Here is a 23,594-nt window from a genome sequence, read left to right on the forward strand (position 1 = left end):
GTAATGACAACCAATCATTATAGAGACAATGTATTCTATTATTACAGAAGTGACACAGATTTAGGCTTTATTATTTTGCCGTTTGAAGCTACCTGGTCTTTATTACCTCGCACTTGTTTAGCAACCCAGTTTCTTGCAGCCTCGACCAGATGCTTTGTATTCTTCCAGCGTGCTCGGGATGGTTGGCATAGTTGCCACACATGCATTGGTGCTTCAGCATTAGACTGTCATAGACAACACCTTCAGCATAAAGACAACACAACAAGAAAATAGAAGTAAAACTGAAATACCAGTTATAATATTCTAAACATAGTGCTTCCATCATGAACAGATTTTATTTAATACCCAAATTGACCAAAACCAAATTCCCAGATCTGAACATCCCTTAACTTCGGGCATATCAAAATATGGATCTCAAATGTGCATATTAATTATTATGACAGTACCTAGGGTCCCCAATCATGGACCACGCTCCCATTGTGCTAGACACTGTACACACACAGAATGTCGTGTCCCAGCATAGAAGATAAAAGTAGAATCACTGAGAAATAATGCTACCAGACCACGTAATCTGCAAAGAATTATATTGAAAAGTACCTTGTGAACAGTTTTGAATAGGTAGCATAATTCAATTGAATTACTGAATCATTTATTTACAGTTTATTCAATTGATATTTTTTGTGGCATGGGAAGGGCATATATTTATTGCAGATTATGGGGAAATCACTCACACAGCTCCTGAAAGTTTGATTCAATGTGTTGAAAATAATAGAAAATAAAATGTAGATTTTAAACATGCTGTGTATGACATTTAAGTGAGTGGTACAAACACAGCAGCTGGAGCCAAAACCCTTCTTTCATCAAAGAAAAGAGTTATACCCTGCATGAATTTATGACCAAATTTTGCTGTCAGGTCCAAATGCAAGGCTCCCTTTGAATTTGGTTTACTCATACATCCAAGGCCAGAACAATTTAGTACCAAACAACTCTCAGTGTCATGTCAATTTTAGTTGTATCTTGGGAGCAAGAAGCTTTTAGGGTATTTTGGTCATTGGGCTCAGTGCTAGCCTTTCATTTCAAGGCATGATTTAAAACCAAGTCTAAGACACTGACAAGTCATTTTTATTTATTTATTTTAACTCTGGTGTTTGTATTTCCCTCAGAAATGACTGAAATAAAAAATATGTTCCTAACCACTTTGGATCTTTTTCATTTGGAAAAACTTTGGATTTTTTCCCCCTTGCATTTGGATGGGACTGAAATTAACAACTTCGGTAAATTACACAATTCAACGCTTAAAACGTCCCTCTTATGCACCAACATCAGGGGAGGGATAGCTGGGTGGTTTGAGCATTGGCCTGCTAAACCCAGGGTTGTGAGTTCAATCCTTGAGGGGGCTATTTAGGGATCTGAGACAAAAATTGGGGATCGGTCCTGCTTTGAGCAGGGGCTTGGACTAGATGACCTCCTGAGGTCCCTTCCAAACCCTGATATTCTGTGATCACTGAGGATGCCAACACATTTCTGGTAAAATTGTATTAGCCTGCTGTTTCTGAACAGTCAGCCAGGGAGGAAAATATAAAATTAAAGTTCAGATTCAACAAAGCACTCAAACACATCATTCAGCATATGTGTAAATTAAGCACAAGCTTAAGTGGTTTGCTGAATCGGGGCCTGTTTGCACTATGGGCAATGCAAAGTTAAGGTTGTATTTAAAAGGTAGAGCATTCCAAATTATGGTGCTTCTGATACCTTAATTCTTCTGTATTACCAATCCTGTGCACTTTAAACCTGATCCTGTGCTGGAAGGTCTTCTATTCACTTCAGTGGGTATGAATGTAGGATTGCACTACAAAATGATAATACGCTAGTAAAGTTTACATATAACAGGAGCAAGAAAAACGACCTATATGCAACATAGCAAAGTTCATGTTGATTGAGCATCCTCGATCTAACAAACTTAAAAGTGCGTTAATGCTAACTTTTTGCATTGACTTACCTGGTTTGTTTTCTTTTAAAGGAAAAAAAAAGGAAAAAACAAAATCTGGAGGTAATCATCTAATATGGTTTAAAAGCTCTGCTGGCATGGCCGATACAGTTTAGAATTTCCTTTCTCTACAACTATTTGCATTTCACAGTTAACAAGCTTTCCTGCTTCGTCATCGGGGCTTTTAAATTGTCAGAACCAACAAATGCACACTCATGTAGTTGCATACTCACATGCTATGCATCTCTCTTCTGTGCCCATATAGCTTTATTTTTTATGCTCAGCGTACAGCTTTCCAGTGGGCATTACTTGGTTAAATAAAGCACAATTTTTTTCAAACTAACTAAAACCATATGTCTCTGGTAAGTACTATGGCCAGATTTTCAAGAGGTATTTAGACACCTAAAGATGCAAGTAGGTACCTAATGAGATTTTCAAAAATCACCGAAGCAAGTTAGGTGCCTATGTCCCATTGATTTCAGTGGTTCTGGTCACAGTGGTTCTGCTAAAGTTAAGCATCTGCAAAGTCTTTACAGGATCAGGGCATATAAAACGTATCCCTCCCTCCCCCTGGGATTTGTCCTGATTATGCTAGTTCCCAAGAGGGTCTCCCAGAGTAACCCCAATTCTAATCAACAGAAATAAAAATACTATTAAAATAAATTAAAAGGTGCTGTGTAATAGTAACTTTTTTGGAAATTATATAGACATATGTGGCTTTGACAATTTTGAGGCTATTGGGTTGATGATGCCTAGCAATGCAGATAACCATGCAAACATTACATTTTTAGAGGTGGCAATAATGTTCCATTAGCATGTTCCCTAATACAGAATAAAACAAAAATATAATTTTGTGGTAATTGAGTTATTTTCTCCAAATCAAAAATTCAGTTCAGTTTGGATGAGGTAATGGGTCACTCCTATAATTTTACGATGGAAACATCCACCCCAAAATTTTAAATGGTAAGATATTCACACCACCAAGTGCATAATTTACTTCTAAATAGGATTATTTGGTTTAAAAAGAGACTGAAATACACATTTTCATTTACTGAAAGCATCTAAATTGATTTAGGATGTGCAACTAATTCAGTGACACAAAGCACATGTGTTTGGTACAATACCACAATGCAGCAGCAGTGCTCACTGCTAAAAATAGCCTGTAGGATTTCCCCAACAGGATTCAGCCAACAATCTCCCCACCCCCACAGAGGAAGAGACAACTGTTTTCAATTGCAGGCTGCTGTGGATCATTAGCAAAAGACGGTTACTCTGTCTTTCTAGAAGAAATGCCTCGGGCCAGATTCTGATCTCATATGCCTTTGTGTAAATCCACTGAGGCCAGTAGAGTTATTCAGGATTTACACCAGTGTAACTGAAGTTCGCATCTGGCCCTTGGTGACGGAATGGAATGGTGACCTCACTCAACCATGCAATGAAAGATAAGGGACCAAAGAAATCTATCTTTCATTTGTGTCAGAAAAGGTGAGTTGCTCCTAGTCAGGATTGCATAAGTCTCATTCTATTCCAAAATTCCTTATCTGGAAGAACTTTTTTAATGCCATTTGAAACAATGGGGGGACACCTAAAATTGTGGCTAACAAATATCTTGATAACAATGTTTTCTATGAAGCTGCAGCCATAAAAAGTCATTGAGAACAATAATACCTTCAGCAAAGCTCAAGAGAAGGGGTTCTAATAAATTAAACAGCATAACAATCTAAAATAAAAAATGTCAGAAGTCTGATATAAACTGACCAAATGAATATACATCAGACAATGCCGTCATTCTCCATCTTTAGCTCACAGTCGTGTGCCTAAATACTGCAGAGCTTGCATGACAGTATTCTGAATCCCAGGATTTTCCTAATAGCGTTCTCTCCCACATCTCGCAGATCAATGGCAGTTTTAAGTCAAGCATTCAAAGGTTTGGAAATGCCAAAATTAAGGTTGACTCTGCAACCTGAATTCAGCTCTCTTGTGTGTATGTATTATCCCAGACTCCATGCCTAGCAGCACCACCTATAACACTATCACCTATCACACTTATAGCACTCCCAGCATTATCTATAATAACAACTCCCTCCTCACACTATTGGCATTTGCCTTATTGCTGCTGCTCATTGCAGGTTTATACGCATTTCTTTTGGGACATCTACAAGCTTCTTACTCTCCAAGAGTGAGAATCCTACACCAAGGATATCTTTGGAGAAGGAAAAAATGCTTAAATTGTTATCTCGTTTCTCTGAGGATGTTGTCTTGCAGTCATTAACCCACTCACCCACTTCCCCTTCGTGTTTACAGGTTACCTTCTTCAGGTGTTTTTTCTTTTGCATCTTTTTCATTTTTTCTCTGAGGCACATTTTACTATATCATGCTGATCACCTCCAATTGTTATTTCTCTCTGTAAACTTTATTTCCTGCATACTCAAGTAAATGAAATATTTGGAGAGCAGTGACTACACTTGACAGGCTGATCAGTGGTGGCCATTAAGGGGTCTGGCTCGCACTCTGTTCCACTACCCTGCCCTCAAGAATTATAAACTTTAAGAGCTAGGGTAGCTCTGCCAGTCTCATGCTAAGGAGCTAAGACCCAAGAGAGAAACCTAAGAAATAATATTTTAAGAGAAGCAAATTTATAAGTCATTTTCCCTTTCTTCCTATCAGAATAAGCAAAGCATGATTTATCTCCCACTTACAGGCACACACTGTATTTTTAGGCCAAGACCTATATTCCTACAGGTTAGATTCTATTTCTTCTGATTAGCTGCAATTGGGGAACCAGGCTTTCTGTTTAAGGCATTTTCTTCCTATCGTTGGAGACTTTCAGGCCCCTCAATCTTTCTATGGATCATATACGTATGAGCTGCTCATTGAATGTCTGGAATAGATGGTGACTGCCCAGCAAAACCTCTCCATTGATAGCTTTCACACAAAACTGTTAAAAGACTTCAAGCCTGTAGCTGACATCACTGTCCCGTGACTGATCACCTCATTTGTGCTGCCAGGACTTTGTTTTTCATAGTGAACAGCAGCACCCCTGCAGGACTGAGTGACATTCCCACTGGAATCAAATGAAGATGTTGAGAATCATATCCCAGCCTTGACACTTACTGGTGGTCTCTTTTCAATGCATTGGTGGTCTCTTTGCAAAAAGAACATGAAGAAGAGAGGCAGAGGATGGGGAAATGAAAGAAAAAATTGTAAATGACTTAAAGACACCAAAAATGCACCTGTTGCTACATTGCCAGAGCTAGTGGACAATAATAATTTATGACTGTGTGAATATTAACCCTGTGATTTATCAGCTGCATTGGTTGATTTAATGCCAATAAAGCATCATAAAACTCAGTAACGGTGAGATTAAAAATGAATGCATTGCTACAGGAGATATTCAAGGCATTTAAATCAGTTGACCCCAAATGAACAGTGCATTTACTCTGCCTATTAAAAGAGCTCCTTAGGGAGTCCTACCAGTCATGTAGACGGGCTGGATGGGCCGGTCCATTGCTGGATGAGGTAATGTGGAAGCAGCAGGGGAAGAATGGGTCCTGGAAACAGGCCGATGTTTATCTAATCCTGCCATGCCAACTGTAGCCATCTGAGCCTGGTACATTTGCAACTGGTGGATACGTTGATGCTCCAGGATCTGCTGTTGCCAAGAAAACAGCACAGTAGAAAGAAATGTGAGAAGGGATCAAGTAAGACACTGAGAGAAACATGTCAACAAATTAAGTTCATTAGGTCAGGGCTGTAATAAACAGTGTGAAAAAAAACCCCACCTAAGACCTCGTCAATAAATCCATTCAACAGATGTTTTCACACTGACACTGAGGGGCTGCCCGCATTGCTGAATAGTATGTGATGGCAGGCAATCTCTCAATTCTCACTGATGGAAAGAAACAGCTCTACCCACAGAGAGTAACATTTGACTGAAGACTTTTCTAATAAGTTGATAACATAATATTAAGCAGGCTCTCTACTGTTATAAGACTATGTGAGGGAGAAAAAAAAATCTTCCTTTAGTACCTCATTCTAAGAGAAGGATTCTGAGCACTTGCACTTAAAATGTGTTGAATCTAGTGGGCCAAATTTTACAAAGGCCTCAATCTAATTTTCATCAAGATGGCAGGAAAATGAGTAACATTTTAACAGAAATTTTTGTGAAAAATTTAGGAACATAGGAATTGCCAGGTCCATATAGTCCAGTAACCTGTTGCTGACAGTACCAGATGCATCAGAGGAAAGTGGAAGTACCACACAGTAGACAGATGTAGGAAGATAAGGGAAGGTAGATGTATCCCTTTTTTTTGTTTGTCAAAAAATGTGGAAATGCAAAATTTTTCAGTGCACTCTTGGGTGAAATTCTAGCCTTACCGAAGTCAATGTGAGTTTTGTCATTGACTTCAATATAGACAGAATTTTGTCCCTAGTCTTAATTTTTTATGCACAGTCTTAGGCCCACAACTGATTGCTGATGCAAAACTGATGGTGCAAAACTGAGATTTTTACAAAAATATTTAGCTCTAAAAATAACTGAAATATAGACCTCCATTTTAGGGTTATATGCTGCATTTTTCTTTTCCAGGCACTTATGTTTACCGATTTTCTTTGGAACTAAGCAACATATAATCAATGCATTGGCTCATTTAGTACTGCTGCATACCTGTGTGCAATAGCAAGTTCAGTTTGCCAAAGGCCTGGCCTGCCACGGAAGGTATTTTTCAATGTTCAGAGAGTGGAAGCAGAGTTCAGTTTGTACACAAAAGCAGGCGGGAGTACACTATTTCCCCTAGCTAGCTATAGAATTAATCCAAGATCCTGTGAAGTGTAAGTGGTGGTCCTGTGGGAGAGGGAATTAAAGCTTTTCCAAGGGACAGATGCTCAAAAGAGTAGTATTCAACATGAGATGAAATGGGAACCAACAGTTAAAAGACATGAAAGCCCCCTCACCCACATTAATACCCAGAGTCACCACTTCAGTGAGGTGATGTTGAGTCACAGAGAGGATAAACTGCCTAGTTTTATTGCCATAAAATGACTCAACATAGAAAGAAAATGCAAATAAATAAAAAGAGCTTTTACAGAAAGTTGCTTGGTTTTAGGTCATGAACTATTTTTTTTCTTTCTTTTCTTCTTTCAGTGGTGGTGGCATAGGGTGTTATAAATTCCCAGAGTTACTTGGTAATAGCTCAAGAAATCACTGCACCCCACTCCTTCACGAACATATCACAGGTACCAGACACACAAAAGAATCCCCCTTGCCAAAAATGCTTAATAGTATGTTGTTTTAACACATCTGCTGAAGTTGCATAATGTGTTAGTGAAGATATGTGTTGTACACCAGATTGAATGTGTCTTTTGTAGCCATAGCTGTGTGAAGCGGTCATCGAAGGGAAGGAATAGTTGTGCATTGGCAGCATAAACAGGAAACATTCTATCTGTGGAGGACAGAGGCAGAGTCGATCTAAGTGAGTTTATTCTGTTCATATCTAGCTGTGGTTTCCTGGAAGAAAGCAGGAGCAAAGTCTGAGAACCTGGATATGTGAATTCAAGAGGAGAGGGACATTGGACATCCAATATTTTTTATGTGCTTTTAAATAGTTACAGTACTTTTGACCTCACTGCACTCTATATTTGTGTTTGATCTACATGGTATCTATAAAGGGTACTGTTTTCAACTGTAGCCAGAAGGACTGATTTTAATACGTGTATTAAGTTGCGTGTATTGTATCTAATAACTTGTTTAGCAGATATTTTAGCAAGATATTTTTCTTATAAAATTTGCTGAAGACCGAGAGAAGAGCTAATTCCTGGGTTTCTTATCCTGCCAAAGTCTGTCCCCACATAAACCTATACAAGTATCTAGAAATTGCAACAAGCCTATTTGACATAACCAGTTTAGAAAGAGGAATCGTGGTAGGATATTTATTTTAATAGCCACTGCTCTACTGCTAGGTTAACACTAGAACTAATAATCTGGGCATATCTTCTAAAATTTGTTAAAATAACTTGTAGTAATTTGTATAATGGGAATTCATTTTGGGGTGGATTATTCTTTCAAGATATCACAAAGCCCCTTTTACTTTAAGAATCAAGATTTTAGATACCAAGCGGATGTCCTCTTATCATCATTGCTTCTGTTTTAGGTTTGATTAGTTTTGAGCCAGAGATTTAGGCTGAATTGCAGAATTAGGTTAAAGAGCACAGCCACTGAGCTCTTTGATTTTTTGATAAATAGCAGTGCATTCAGAAATTCCTCCTCCTATGTATTTATGCCCTGTATCTGTGAATAATGCTGTATCACACTAGTTAGGGGTTTAATTGCTAATGTATAGAGTAGCAGGGTTAATTAACACCCTTATCTGGTTTCCCAGAAAGTGCACCTGGACTTGGAAGGATGATGCTTAACTCAATACTATGAATTCATCCTTGGATTCCCTGTGCCGTAGCACTGCGAACATACGTCCATGTGTCCAGTGATAGGACAAGAGAACTGTCTGCACATCTGTAGTTAGTGATTTGTGTGAATATATCTGGAACATTTCTTAGGTTATCTGAGCCTTGTCCTCCCTGCATGAAGCCTGTTTGTTCCAGGTGCATGAGATTAGTTCATTAGAGGAGTTAGGCAATTAGGGCCTGATCCAACAACTATCCAAGGCAGTGAAAAGATATCCATTAAATTCTCTTGACATTGGATCAGCCCCTTAGTAATTATTTTGAGGAGGATTTTCAAAGCCGTATCTAAAAAGGAGATGGGTCTTTTGGAGGTATGTAAGTTAAATTCTTGTTGTTCTTCCAGTATTACCATAATAAGTGTTGCTTGTAGGGAATCTATCTCAGTTTAGACTTGATGTGAGTGCTCCCTGTAGGGGCTTATGTATTTTTTTCCTAGGAAGGTTATATACGAATTTGATTCATATCCATCAACCTAATGCTTTGTATAGACTATGAAATTTAATGAGAGCTATTTCCTTTGTTTCCAATGGGTCTGAGAGTTGCTACCTGATGTTTAGCAAGGTAAGTCAATTTTGTTGTTGTCAGGAAGTTATAATTTTCAAGATGAGATCGGGGTTCCTTCTGTTCACTGTAAAGCTGATATAAGGTTTAGTACCACCTGCAGTAATTTCTTCTGCTCCGTTGATTATTTTGTTCTGTGCCTAGTAAAAAATAGGTGCATTCATGCTCTTCTGGAAGGTTGTTGTTTCTTCACGTGGAACCCTACCAGTCTACTTGCCCTTTTTCTAAACAGTTATGTAGTTTCTGTACTGTTTTATCTGTTCAATTTATCATGATAGTTTTAGTCTACAGATTTGAGTACCTCCCCTTGTACATTTAGAAATAACACAACGAGCTCAAATTTCTCTTTCCAATATTTTGTTTTCTGATATAATTATTTTATTCTGAAAACTACTTTTCAGGCTTTGCACAGGATTATTTCTTCATTGGTTTTCAGGGAAACCTTTTTTATTTCTATCCCTATAAAATGTTCAAAATTCGAATTTCCTAAGATTGAAATCCGTGTAAATGAATTGTTGTCATAAGTCAAGCAGGTGAAACAGGTTGCTTATGCTTTATAATCATCTACAGCACCTTCTACTGATGTGCTTCTAACACAGTTGTTTTCAACCTTTTTCCATTTGCGGGACCTTCAAATGGAGGCAGGGACCCCTTTGGAAATCTTAGACATTGTTCCGTGGACCCTTGGGGGTGCACAGACTAAGTTGCAAACCACTGTTCTAGCACATGGTGCTCAGAGCCGTAACATGCGTAATGTCCATTCATCATGTTAGCCCTTTTAAAAATGCGATGGCGTCAGTATTGCCAACCCTGCAAGTTGAAAACTCATGTGAACGGCATAAACATGGTTTTAACTCTGTGGAAACTGCCCCTTTTTGTGCGGTCGGATTTCCAGAAACGACCTGGAAATGCACAAAAATAAATACATGCACAGGGTGGAGCCCTCCTCCTCCTCCTCTCACTTCTGAGGGCGGATGATGACCCTGCCTCCCCTGCTGCAGGCAAGGCCAGGCACCTTCCCCCAGCCATGAAGGCTGCTCCTGATCTCTGCTCAGCGCCCTCTCCTCTCTCTGCCCTGGAGCCCCGCTTCCGGCTGCCTCCCCCCGCACGCTGCGCCTGGAGCGGCGCAGGAGGGGGGTGCTGGTGAAGGGAGGATCTGCTCCGCCACCCCGCGCCTCCTCAGCGCATGGGAGGGAGGAGGCTGCTAGCGGCAGCTGGCCCACGCTCCGCACCGGCCGCGCGCTCCGCAGCACGCGAAGCCTCTGCCGCCGGCCGCCCCCCAGCTCAGGCTGGCAAGAGCAGCATCTGGCGGCGGAAGGCGGAACTGCAGCACCGGTTTCGGTTCAGCCCGGACCCCTGAGCGGCCGGCGGAGGCAGGTCGACGCGCTCCGGAGTGACCGGGGGACGCGCGGAAGGAAGTAGGACGAGGGGGTGGCAAGGCCGCCATGGAGCAGCCGGGCTAGGCTCCTGCGGGCAGCGGGGTGGTGTGGGACCAGCCCAGGGAGCGATGTCTAGCCAGTTCGTGCTCGGGCGCCCAGGGAGGGCGAGCCCGGTGCAAAGGGTGTGCATGGGGGAGCCGGGCCTAATCCCTGCTGCCGGGCTGGGCTCTCTCCAGCCACCCTGTCTGTCCTGGCGAGTTTTACCACCACCAGGTCAGAGCTTACGTGGTGCTGAGTCTTCGTCTCCGCCATGGCGGTGTCCCGCGCCCCGTCTGTGGAGTTCAGGGCACGCACTCCCCCAGCCAGCCTGGGCAATGTAGGGAGCACCTTGGGGGGTGGCTCTTTCCACTCCTACTGCTAGGGACCTTGGTGTGGTGCACCTGTATTTAGTAAGGAGAAAAGTCCTTTCCTCTCCAGGCTCTCTAAATAGGAGGAACTTTATGCCCAGGTTTCCCAGGGAAGGACGGGTGACTAGAAGACTGTATTTTTCTAATAAGTGAGTGACAACTTCTTTTTTCTGCTTTGGATTCAGAGTGAGAAGAGCAGGAAACTTGTCCTGTCCATCTCCTTTTTGAGATTTTTAGGTTCTTGCCTAGTTGTGTTTCCTGTAAGTAGGAATGGAACAAGTTACTGATTTAAATCAGCTGAGAAATCTGCGTTATTGAGTAGGGGAGACATTATTGCTTGCAGGAGAGAGCACCAGACTGGGACTCAGAAGACATGGGGTCTGTTCTCTGCTCTGCTGCTGACATGCTGTGATACTGAAGTCACTTCACTGGCCCATGCCTCAGTTTCCTTTCCCATAAAATGGGAAGAATGAGACTTTGTAAGCTGATTTTCAGATCTACTGATGAAAAGCGCTTTGTAAGAGCAAGGAATTATTATCTTCTCTTACACAGGCCCCTTTGTGGACCTGAGCCAAAATCCCAGATCTGAACAACCCCAAACTTTGAACAACTATTAGAAGTTTGGAGTCGGGTTACAGTCCAGGACTTGGATCCAAATTTCACAGCTGAGCCCTATCTTTGTCTTTCCAGAAGAAAGTTCTAGATGCAGACACTCCTGAACAAGAAGGTTTATTTAAAAAAAAACAAAAAATAAACCCAAAATCCTATTTGCACTTAGAAATCTTGCAAAAATAGGTTTTGTGCACATAAATAAGCACATATACATTCACAAACATTCTTCACACAAGTGACTTGTCAGTGCAAAACTACATACAAGTGGAAACCTGCCAGGAGCCTTTAATAATGTAGATCTTAAGGTTACATTTTTTAGTTGTCCTATCATTTGAAAAACCACATATAAAACTGCAAAACCCCAGCAATCCCACTGTAAAAAAAGAAAACAAATACAAAACTGCAAATTTCCATCATTTTAAAGAAAACCTCAGGAATTAACCATTTAAAATATATGTATAGCAAACTACACATAATTTAAAAATAAGTAAATACCACAATCACAAAAGGAGGGCCAGAACAAGATTGGGGCCCTGACCTGATGGATGTGAAGGAGTCAGGCTTGTGGTAGAAGTAAAGAACAGGAATCTCTGGTACCTTAACCCAAGAGAGGCAATACTTGGTAGAAATGGAGGAAACAGGTGTGTGGCCCTGACTGTGTGAAAAAAGGAGGCAGCAGGAAAGAGTGGGACTAAGACAGTCACTAGGCTGAAGGCAGACAGGGATGAAGAGGAAAGCCACAGTGGAAAGTGGTGTCTGGGAGTGACAGAGAGATACTGTGGTAAGATGGCTCCAAAGCCACCTGGGGGCTGTTTTTGCTTCCTGCTCTGTGTAAGACCTGACTTTTCCCCACAGGTGTAGCTGCAAGTATTTGACTTCTGTCATCTTTACCAGAATACCAGCTTTATGGAAACTGAACACACCACACACTCTGGTAAATATGGTACTTCGTCTAAGGTTGGATTCCTGACTCAACCTTCTCATAACTGTTTCAACACTTTGGAGGTAAAAAACAAAACAGAGTGGAAATCTCATGAATAAAAAAAATTGTACAAGATTTCTGGTACCTTCTCAGGCTATATATAGCACAAGGATCTCTCTCAGTATTTTGATGCTTCCATACCAGAAACAAGATATGCAGAGATGCACAAAAGCGAACTCTACTAGAAACTAATGTATCCCCGTATTTTACATTCAATTCAAACTAGAAGAAAATACATATTTACGATGCATATACAAGGCTCTACATGTACTAGTACATAAATAATATTGCCACAGAACCCCAGCAGCATTTAAAAAATTCAGATAAGAATCTGGTTAGCTAACCATCTACAAAAGCCTCTTGTCCACCCATTCATAGTTATAGGAAGCTTGTATTCTCAATGCTCTCCAAAAACCCTGTCAAACCAGTATGAATGGGTTATTTTATCTGAATCACTTCATCCCTGATCATAAGCCTAAAGCCCTTTCATTTTTGTTTTTGCTCAGTTAATTCATTTTTGGTATTATAAATATGTTTTAACAATGAGCACCATCTATTTTTTTAAAAAATAAAAATATTTTGCCCTCATTCTGTGCAGAAAGTACAGTGTATAGACTAAATTCAGCAATAGGCCATGTGCTCTGATAACATACATGGCCTGATTCTACTTTTACTTCATTGCTTTTATACAGGTGTAACTCCACTGGCTTCAAGATTTCTTGTGGTACAAACAGGAGAAGTCTCAAGCCCCATTGTATGAAGGAAATGCTGGGAACTCTTTGTTCAATATACTGCCACCATACATATGAACACACAAAGGACCAGATTCATAGTTGCCTTAAGGGAAGCATAAGCCCCCCTAGCAAAGATTCTCTTCTGGCCTGTGCAGAAGACTGCTATGCCAGGACTGCATCTCCTCAGTAGGAGCCCTCTGCTCAGAGGGCATTCTGGAGAGAGATAAGTGTGGTCAACACATTTTTACAGCTCAGCAATCCTGTGCCCTGGCCATGGGCCATATAGGTCACTGCAACTGGAGCACAAACTCAGCCAGCCTTTAGGGCTGCAATCATCTGTACACAATTGTTTTCTGTGAATAATAAAGAAGGGCTGTCTTTTTTTTTTTTTTTTTTTTAAACATGGAAGTTTAACCTTAGAAATATCAGAGATGTCAATATCTGGTCTTACCTTGTTTTGTTGGAGGACTTTTTGCGGGTTTCAGAGATGCATATTGTTAGTTCTCATGCCCTACTTATAGTGGGATTGGAATCCTTGACAGACTTCCTTTCTCCAAAATATTAGTCATTGGAGTTTAACAGGGGGTTAATAAAAACAAAAACACACACAATCCTCCTCCCCCCACCCCACAAGGAGAATTTTAAACAGTCTGACTCAAAATCCCTTCCCCTCTCAAGAGCTCAACTTTCACCTCCTTGGCTTTTGTGATGTCATCACTTCACTAGTTCTTCAGTCGTCATAAAGTCTTCCAGGACACAAGACCTGATTTTTTTCCTAATATAAATATACAGGGAAGAAAAAGACCCTTAAGAAAATAAAACTGAAAGCTTTCCAGACCTTCTCTATACATCATTATGAATCAAGAAAGAACAAAAGCCCGCCCCCCCCCCTTTTTTTCTCACTTGTAACCAACCACCAGCAAGTATCAGTTGAGGGGTAGAGTGGATGTTTAACTGAAGTGAGAACAAAATTGTACTGGAAACCTTGGGGAGAGTTTAAAATGTTCACTAAAGACCAGGATTGTGTGTTACAAGTAGAATCCTCAGGTTTCACTGTATTTAATATGAAGAGAAAATAAAACACTACCAGAGGGGGTTAATTGATTGGGGGAGAGGGGGGAAATCTATACTTGCTGATCTAGGAAAAAGTAGACGATAAAAAAATTGGAAAATAGCGCTGTGTCAGCACATACTATATTACAGACTGCAAAATAAAGTGTAGTCTCCAATTTCTCGACTCTCCAACTGATCTTGGACCAAGGAAGGCAGAGTACATTTCAGAAATAATCATAATATTTATTATGTTGCATGGTAAGGATGGGTGAACTTGTTTGAACTTTGATCTCACACAAATATAACATGTTTGACTCTATTAAATATTAGTCGATGCATATTCCACTTAGGACAAGACTTGAAAAAAAGACTAGGGGTTGAAGTGAACCAGTGAGAGCAGTATTGCCAACTCCAAACATTAAAAAAAAAAAAAAAGGGGGGGGGGCAAAATAATGAGATTAGCTTAAAAATCAAGAGATGTTTTAAAATTAATATATTTGGATTTCTTTTTATTTGCCTTCTGTTTTTTGAGTCTTTAGCATGCATTTGGGTCACATTTTCAGACTTTTCTTCTAACACCATGGGGAAAAGAAACTTACTTTTTATGTAAATGGAAGCTGAGTTTCTCACATAATCAGGCTTCTCAGAAAGGTTGGACTTTAGTAAATCCTCACATATCACAAAACTTTCATTAAAATCACAAGAATTGGCAACCATTAGAGAAACTGAAAAGGAACAAACTAGAGAAGAAGGAACAGAATATATTTTTTTAAAATATTTTAAAATATACAAACACACCCACCTTTCCCCAATCTAGCTTTTGGGGGTGGAGGGAAGGGACTGATTTTTTTAAAATCACTGGTCACTTTTGAAAACATAGGCCTTTATATTTCATGAAATTAGGTTGCTTTTGTTACCTAGTTACCTTAGAGAGGAAAACAGTGATATAGTCAATGAAGGAAGTCACCTAACTCAACTGGCTACTAGAATTAAGATTCACAAAACATAATTCATCATTGTGATTTGGTTTTGAGGCCAAATTCTGTTATCATGTACGCTGGTGTAAATCTAGATTAATTCCACTGAAGCCACTAGAGTTACCCTGGATTTACATTAGGATAAGGAAGTGCAGAATTTGGCCTTTACCAGCTATTCTTCAAAACAAATCCCAGAAAAGAAAAGAGAGAGTACTTCTAAAGCCCAAACAAGTTAGAGGAAAAATGTAATAGAGAATGTTGCCTTAAGTGAAAAACCACAATTTTAACTGCGTATAGTAAAAGTGAAAAGAGCCTTAAAAACCAGTCAAAGCAAAATGTTAATTCTAATTGTTCTATTTAGTTGTCCTTGATTTGTGACAGGTTTGTTAGTATGCAGATTTCCTACATGCCACTTTCCATGGGGGTGTTTACCAAGTGAAATTATGCAGACGATTTCCCCTCGCATCTCACGTCTTTATTCCTAATTATGTTGGCCCTGTGTTCACTCAGCGTTATGTTACAGTTGTCCCCAAGTGTTCTTGATTTGGGACCAGTGACAAACTAAATCATCCGATGAAGTGAGCTGTAGCTCATGAAAGCTTATGCTCAAATAAATTTGTTAGTCTCTAAGGTGCCACAAGTCCTCCTTTTCTTTTTGCAAAACTAAATCATATAGTTTATGCAGAACATTTAAAAAAAAATCATAAAAAGTAAATCCTGAGATGCTGAAAAACAGGGTTGTGCTTGCTTATTCCTCCCAACAGATGTTTACCTGTTTATTGGCATTGTTCTATTATATTTCTTAATCCCTTTTTGATTTTCCTGTTCTGTATTTAGGATTTAGCTGTTCAATAATTTCACATGGACTATATGTTTCCTAATAAAAATGTACCTGTATAACTACTGGCATGCTGCAGTCCATGGGCTGAAACCAGAGATTCAAACAGTGATGGCTAGACTGGGCATTATTGTATTCTATGGTATTTGTATTGTACTTGGATGTTCTGCCTGTGAAAGTGAAGAGCTGGTTTTATTGGTACCAGCAGACCCTGCTGGCTAATGCCTCATAGTGGACTGAAGAGTACCTAGTGCTGAGTGTCCTGAGAAGCCACCATGCCCATATCTGAAGTCCTGAGTGCTGGGACAGATAGCCAAGCAGGCTAAGGAATCACTGTGGATAGTGTGATGGGATAAGGGAACTCAAACCAGGTAGTCAGGAGGACAAGGACTCATGGTGTGTATCTAGGATGCTAAGCTCAGACCTTCACCTGTGATTGCAGTCACTGGACACTTGCCCACGAAAATTAAGGGAACAAAAAAGGATCAGCCTGATTGCCATGGGGTCTGTTACCAGCACATACAGTATTAATCAGTTCTGCCCAAAGTTAGTGTGTGATTATTCCAAAATGTGTGCCTCTACTATTGTATCAATGGATAAGGCTCTCTGGATCTTAGTGATGATCTCTGTCCATACAGGTTTGGAATCCAGGATATAGTGAACATTCACTGCAATGTATTGTTTATTTGGGAACTCAGTCATTCTGCAACTGATCATGCATCTCTGCACTGGCGTTAGGCCATGAGGACTCCAATCCCAAGATCACATACCGTGGTAGCTGGCTCTTCAGTTTTACGCCTTATCTGTTTTCCATGACGCTAATGCCAATGTCATTGGGATAATGGCCCTTAGAAAGTTATCACCTGTCAGCTGGTTTTGTGTGTATGTGGTATACAGGTCCATTGGGAATCTAAAGGAGTGGACGAGGAGACCTCTGGGACCAAAACCTGCATGTTTTTTTTAATGACAATGGTGGGAGGTGGGTGCGAAGGAAACAACCTGCAGGAAATAACCAGGCACAGTGGCTACCTCCTTTCCTCTGGTTATGGAAAGGGAGAAGGCGCCACTGAGTGCCAGGAGGAAGACAAGGAGAGAAGCAGGTGGATCTCATTCTTAATAAAAGGAGCTGCTGTGCTCCAAACAAAGGTGGTAGAGAGATGCCGAGGAAATGTTTACTTGGGTGAATGGTTCAAAGCCCTGGTGCTTCTTTGCAGGGCAGGGGAGGATTCAGATTGGAGTCCATTTTTGTTTGTTTTGTGTCTAGACTTGAGTCTGAGAATTTAAATAAATAAAATATTCCTGGGGCGGGTGGCCCAGTGAACAGAGCACTAGATTGGGAATCCTAAAACCTGGGTTCTGTTTGCAGCTGTTACTGACCAGCTGTGTGACCCTGGGCATATCATTTAACTTCTCTGTGCCTTTGTTTCCCCTTCATCTGTGCTGTCAGTTTAGACTGTAAATTTGTCAAGGCATGGAATGTCTTTTACTGTGCAATTGTTCAGTGTGTAACAAAGTGGTCTCCTGACCTCAGTTGGGGTCTCTACATGCTATTGTAATACAAATAATAAAATAATGAAAAAGGGATCTTTTTATTGTTGAACCCACCACCAAAAAAAAAAATGGTGCATTTCTCACAATTTGTTGGCCCTCCCACAAGAATTGTCTGGGGTTATCTAGATAGGGCTAATCATATAACAGATAAGAGTTAAAAAACCCAGCGAGATGGAACTGAGGAGCAAGGGGAGTGGTGGAAGAGAAGTTAGATTGTTCGCTTAGTATGGGTCTGACTGCAATATTCAATGTAGGTCCCATTGCTGAGAATCTGAATCCAACTGGTCTGTCTATCTCATGTGACTTGGAGATCATCCTTTAACCCAATGCTGATGTGCAGGGTTCCCAGAATTACTTGTTTTATTTTCAACTATGAGTGAGAAACATTTGACTTCCTGAATAGAGAGAGTATTCAAGGGCTTTTCTTTTTCTTTAAATTCAAGGGCTTGTCCCTTCTGTAACCATCTACCTGAAAAGTCAGTGCACATTTTAATAAATGTCACTGCACATCCATGTATGAATTTTTGGTCTCCACGTACTATATAAAGTGTTCTGAAGAATAGCCCCTCTGCCTCACTTCAACAAGTGCTACACAAATCTTCAAACATAGATATTGAATGGCCGTAAGTATTAGTCTGTATCCACAAAAACAACGAGGAGTCCGGGGGCACCTTGAAGACTAACAGATTTATTTGGGCATAAGCTTTCGTGGGTAAAAATAACACTTCTTCAGATGCAACTGAATTGAATAGTCTCGTTCATTGCAACATGGTGCTTTCTGAATCTGCGGCTGGCTTTTTTCAAAGCCCCTGTTCTGATATAGCAAACCTATATAACATGGTAAAGAGCTGGTTTATTTGAAGTCTGCTAAAAAGAGATGGTAATTAAACTACCACAAACATAATGACACTGTGACAATTAATAGTCAAACAGAATCAGCTGAGAAAGCAGATCTGATTCCATGCTGACTGCAGCTTCCACCTATTGCTGACCACAATAACCTTTTTGGGAAAAGTCACTTCCATCAGTCAGGCCACTATAGGGCACTGGCCGCAAGGCAGCAAAACAGTACTTGGAATAATTCTTTGCAGATGCCAGGAACCGGAAGTTTCAGGAGGAAAAATGAAAGCCATTCACTCTTCCAATGACACAGGCCTTTGATACCACAAAGTCATTTGGGCAGAGAGCTCCAAGGTCAGGAAGGCACGTAAAGATTGGTGATTAGAGAAATACTATATCAGCAAAGTGTGGCAAGCTATTAAAAGAAACTGTAGCTTTTATGATTGTGTTGCTGAAGCTTCCCCAGGGCTATTTGTATTAGATATTGAGTTAAGCATAACTTATTTAGTCCCAGCATTCCAGAAAACATTTTGATGTCAGCTACTGCAGGAAAGTAAACACGAGGCGAAGGAGGAAACAGTACTGATCCCAAACAGATAAAATATTGTAATTTAATTTTATGAACCCATGCATTTCAGAGCATTAAGAATGAGGAATTTTTAAAAGGCTCTTTTAACTTTTTTTTTTTTTTTTTTTTTTTTAAAAAGGGTGGTGGAATGAGGGAAAGCTTTTAGTCATTTTGTTGGGAGGGGGTGGGGAAAGGGAGAAGAGAGAAACCAAGTCATGATTTATCAAACGTATACTAGTATCTGCCAATACATTAATGCATTTACTCTTATGAAGGATTTTATGCACAGCTATAGCTCTCTTCTAATTTTATATACTTGCATACACATAGTATTTTTTTCATTTCTTTGTCCAGTGGCTCTTCTGCATGTCTGCTGATGGGGACTTATAACAAGTAAAAAGGACCTCGAAAATGGAATTGCAGTTTGGTGGAGCATGTCTGAGGAAGGAGATCCTTCTTTTTGGATTGTGCTGGCAAACACTGATTGAACACTGTTCACGGTACTTAGAGAATAAGAAGTAGTCCCTTACAATGTTGTGCACAAAATCTGGTTGCATTCAACGCACAGTGTAGGGGTTCTATCTCCATCCCATCTGCTTCATGCTGATACTCCCAGCTGTGCCACTCTTGCTGCCAGCGTGTTTTCTGCTGTTGGTGCCACTGCAAATCCTCAACTGGTGATATTAAAATTCTGGATTGTTAGTCACTAAATTGAGATTAACTGGTATAGCCAAAAGATTGAACTCTCAGGAAAGGTGGTTATCCCACAGATTACCAGCTCCTATACTGTACCAGAGTTGGTTTGTTTTAAAGAGGAAGCCAATAAAGCAAACAAGGAATTTTGTATATGGATTATCTATTGAATCACTGTTCTAGGATACCACAGCAGGGATACAAGGGAATCACAGACTTCAATGAATGGTCAGATTTTCCTTGGATTGACCACAATAACTGTGTACACAAGGGGGGGAAAGCTGGAACCCCAAAAGCCATACATACCTTATGGTGAAGAATACTCTCTCTCTAATACATTGGAGACACTGTCCAAGAGCAGTTTTTTTTTTAACATAAAGACTGACCTTGCAGTGTTGACAAAGCTTTGCTTACTGGCTATAGAATTGTTATGGCCACAAGTTAAAGGATCCTGGAAGTAGCTTGTTCACCTCACTTTTGTGTAAGATTTTTGGTAGCTTTGGGTTCATTCACTGGTGTTGCCTGCTCACGGGTGCCTCCCTTCTCTGCCTGTCTGTGAATCTACACACCCTCCCCAGCTTCATCACTGTAAGCAGAAGTACAGGGTACAGAATATTAGTTTTGCTTTGATGGCCAGTTAGAGTCTGATCTTGAGAGATGCTGAGCTCCTTCATTCTCATTCACCTCAATGGAAGATGAGCTATTTCAGTACTTTGTATGGAGTGCTCAGTACCTGGCATGATCAGTACAGTGCTTTGGGGGAAATTGTTCTGTTGTAACAGTGATCTCTTTTGGATCACTACAATCCTCATTCAGGACTGGAAAAGAAACCTCTCAGAAGAGGACATGTATTTTGCTGGGGGTGGTTGTTTGGGAGATGTTTTGTTTTTTTGCTGTATAGTGTGTCCTAACTACTTATGTAATTCCTCTCCAGTGAAAATATGATTATATTAGGAATATCCTGACTATGCAGGCAACATCTCCGTGATTAGTTCTTCCAGACAGAGGGTTGTATTCCACTTAGAAATGCAAATGCTTTGACTCCTGGTTATCAATATCTCCATGCAAGATTTAGTCAGCATATTAATTCCTACTACGCCCACTGCCTGGAAAGATACTGATTAATAAAAGGACACTAATGAGAAATGTTTTCAAACTATTTTATCCAAATTTAGATATTGTAGCTAGAGTAGAACCTCAGTATTACTCCTTGGGAATGGAGATTGTTCATAACTCTGAACAAAATTTTATGGTTGTTCTTTCAAAAGTTTACAACTGAACATTGACTTAATACAGCTTTGAAACTTTACCATGCAGAAGAAAAATGCTTCTTTTAACCATGTTAATTTAAAAGAAACAAGCACAAAAACACATTCCTTACCTTGCCAAATCTTTTTTAAGCTTTCCCTTTTATTTTTTTAGTAGTTTACATTTAACACAGTACTGTACTGTATTTGCTTGTTTTGTTTTGTTTTGTTTTGTCTCTGCTGTTGCCTGATTGTGTACTTCTGGTCCCAAATGAGGTGTATGGTTAACCAGTCAGTTTGTAACTCTGGTGTTGTGCTATTTACCCTTGACATATTAAGTTACAATTATATGGTAATGTCTTGATTGTAAGTCCTTCACTTTTAAAATACATTGAACTGTACTTAATCACTAATAAAACGGAAATGAGAAAAGTATGGAACACTTCACTTAACTATAGAGTTTAAGTCCATTACTTTCAGAAAGTGCAACTAGTGGGTTTTTTGACTCAGTGGAGGCATATTTGAAATTGTTTATCTTGGAGGATATAGGTAAGTGTCAGTTTTTTGGTTTTGAGCAAGGGAGATCAGCAGGTGGGTGGCTTAACAAAGAGAAAGCAGAAAAGTGCTTCACTCTGGAGCTAGCGTGAATTACTTTTGCTAATTTTGGAGAACAGCTGAAGGATTTTCCAAGAGTTTGACAGGACATGTTTAAGTGAAGTTTTGTTGTGTTAGAATTAATAATGTTAAAGTGCATTTCAGTTTTTTAGGAGTTTGTGCATTTTATAGTAATCTGGGGAAGATAACATGCTCCCAGTTCTCCATTGTATAAGTCACCTGTTTTGGTCCCTGTATGCTCATTGGGCTGCTTTAACTTACACTGCGGCTACAGTTGTGCTCTGTGGGCTGTCCTGCTGAGAATAGCAGTGTGCAGCTATTCTCTTCCTCAGTACACCCCAGGTTTGTCCCTTACTCTGAAAGTCAAGAAGGGGCTGGCATAGAGCCATCCTGGGGAGGTTCGCTATGCTGGTGATATTTGCCAAAGCCCAAATCTGGGGTATAGTTTAGTTTTATTTAACTGTTAAGGTTTTTACTGCCATGAATTCTTGTATGAAAGTTACACACTAAGAGTCAGTAATGTGTGTGACTTGCAAATTGTCTTGTCTTCATCTCTGCTCTTATTTTCCTAGGCCCCTTACTCTCCTCGTTTCGTCTTTCATTCCTAGTGTAGACTTAACCTAGGCTACACACTCTGGGAGAAGCTAGACTGGTAGCTTCTACATCAAGCTGCTGCCTGTGGGCACCTGTATGGAAAGTACCATAACGTGTCTTATTCAGTATTTGAGGGCGGTACTTCATGCCACTTTTTTCCCCTTTTAAACAAGACTAACTACAGTTCTAGTGAAGGAAAAATCTGCAGAAAAGTTGTAAAAGCAAAGGAAAAAATAGTAATGTATTTCATGCTAACATTCTTTAAATAGGAAATAAATTCTCGTTTACTGTTGAAAGATACTTGCCTTTGAAGATAAAATACCATTTGCAAAAACTGTAAGACCCTCTCTAATGTAGCTTTCATTATCTTCTGTGTTCCCCTCTCTCTGAAAACCAAATGACTGATGTCAAGATCAAGGGAGCCAATCAAAGTAGATACACTCCAGGACCTGGCCAGGAAATAAATCACTCTTGCCCCTATCCAAGGTAGATACTAACTAAAGGAGAGAGTTTACATGTTCACTATCCTGCTGGGGGAGGCCAAGTTTCCCAATCAGTCACCAATCAGGGTGCTTAGTATCACTTATCAAATAGGCTAATCAAAGTTTGAGATAAACCAGCTCTTGACCACTTCTTGCCCTTTGAACACTCCAGGGCCACCTCCTACCCTTAGACTTTTATCTCATTAAAGTTAAAGAGGGAAAATTAATCCATGGAAGAAAATGAGATAACAGCCATTGTAGCAGACCATCCTACAGACTGTTTGGCTTTCATCTATTGCTACCTGACAATTAACTCTTCAGCCGCACAGGAACCCTCCTTCATTAGAGATGGATCTGTCCCTTAATGCAGCTATTCTTTTGATTGTCTTTAACTCTGCTTCAGCTGTTTCATTTATTGCTCCACTCTGTAGTTCTTTGGACTTGTAATGGGTGCAGGTAAATAAAAAGGTCATCATTTATTCTGCGTTTCTCAAGCTTGACTTAGTGCTGTTTTCACTTACAAAATACAAAAGTGAAAACTGTAATTTATTACAGTACTAGCAATTCAAGATGTTTTGCTTGGATTCTGTGCTTGCAATTGGTTACCAACATTCTAGCCTCTCTTGCTTTTTTTGGCTACTAGCTTATTGCCCATAATTTCATTTCTCTCAATCTGCATTTAAAAAACAATTTAACACTTTGATTTTGTTTGGAAGAAATAGTGGTGTGTTCCCTTTGCTAATGCACTGCAAACTGTGTACTGTGTGATTGGTTGTTTTGTTTTAAGAAGCCATTAGGATTCTGACGACTCTCAAATCAAAAGACTCTTCCCTATCATCAGTTTAATTTCTCATCTACTAAAGTTTTTAGCACAGTGAATATCAGAAGTGGGTTCACTTCAGTAACACAGCAGCAGTCAGTTGCACTGCCAACAGAGAGACCTGCATTTTACAGAAGACTTGGGAGTCCCACTGATTGTACTTGCTTCTCTTGGAAAAGAGTGCAGGCCATGCTG

At 40.0% G+C, this 23,594-nt stretch overlaps 1 protein-coding gene and 1 long non-coding RNA gene across 4 annotated transcripts in view; one reads left to right on the forward strand and one right to left on the reverse strand.

The window, feature by feature from the left end:
* Positions 1 to 23,594, reverse strand: part of HDAC9 (histone deacetylase 9) — a 542,743-nt gene that overhangs the window by 174,438 nt on the left and 344,711 nt on the right. For all 3 annotated transcript variants that reach the window (XM_074945808.1, XM_074945812.1, XM_074945807.1), the window contains 2 exons: positions 5,462 to 5,639; positions 107 to 240 (listed from right to left, as the gene is read on the reverse strand). In XM_074945808.1, coding sequence (XP_074801909.1) covers positions 107 to 240; positions 5,462 to 5,639 — 312 coding nt within the window. The remainder of the gene's footprint in view (positions 1 to 106; positions 241 to 5,461; positions 5,640 to 23,594) is intronic.
* On the forward strand, positions 10,220 to 21,130 carry LOC141983093 (uncharacterized). The gene is made up of 3 exons (XR_012638294.1): positions 10,220 to 10,380; positions 12,261 to 12,410; positions 19,303 to 21,130. It is a non-coding gene; the product is annotated as an uncharacterized LOC141983093 (long non-coding RNA).

The sequence above is a fragment of the Natator depressus genome, chromosome 2 (genome assembly GCF_965152275.1).
Source record: "Natator depressus isolate rNatDep1 chromosome 2, rNatDep2.hap1, whole genome shotgun sequence".
Lineage (NCBI taxonomy): Eukaryota > Metazoa > Chordata > Testudines > Cheloniidae > Natator > Natator depressus.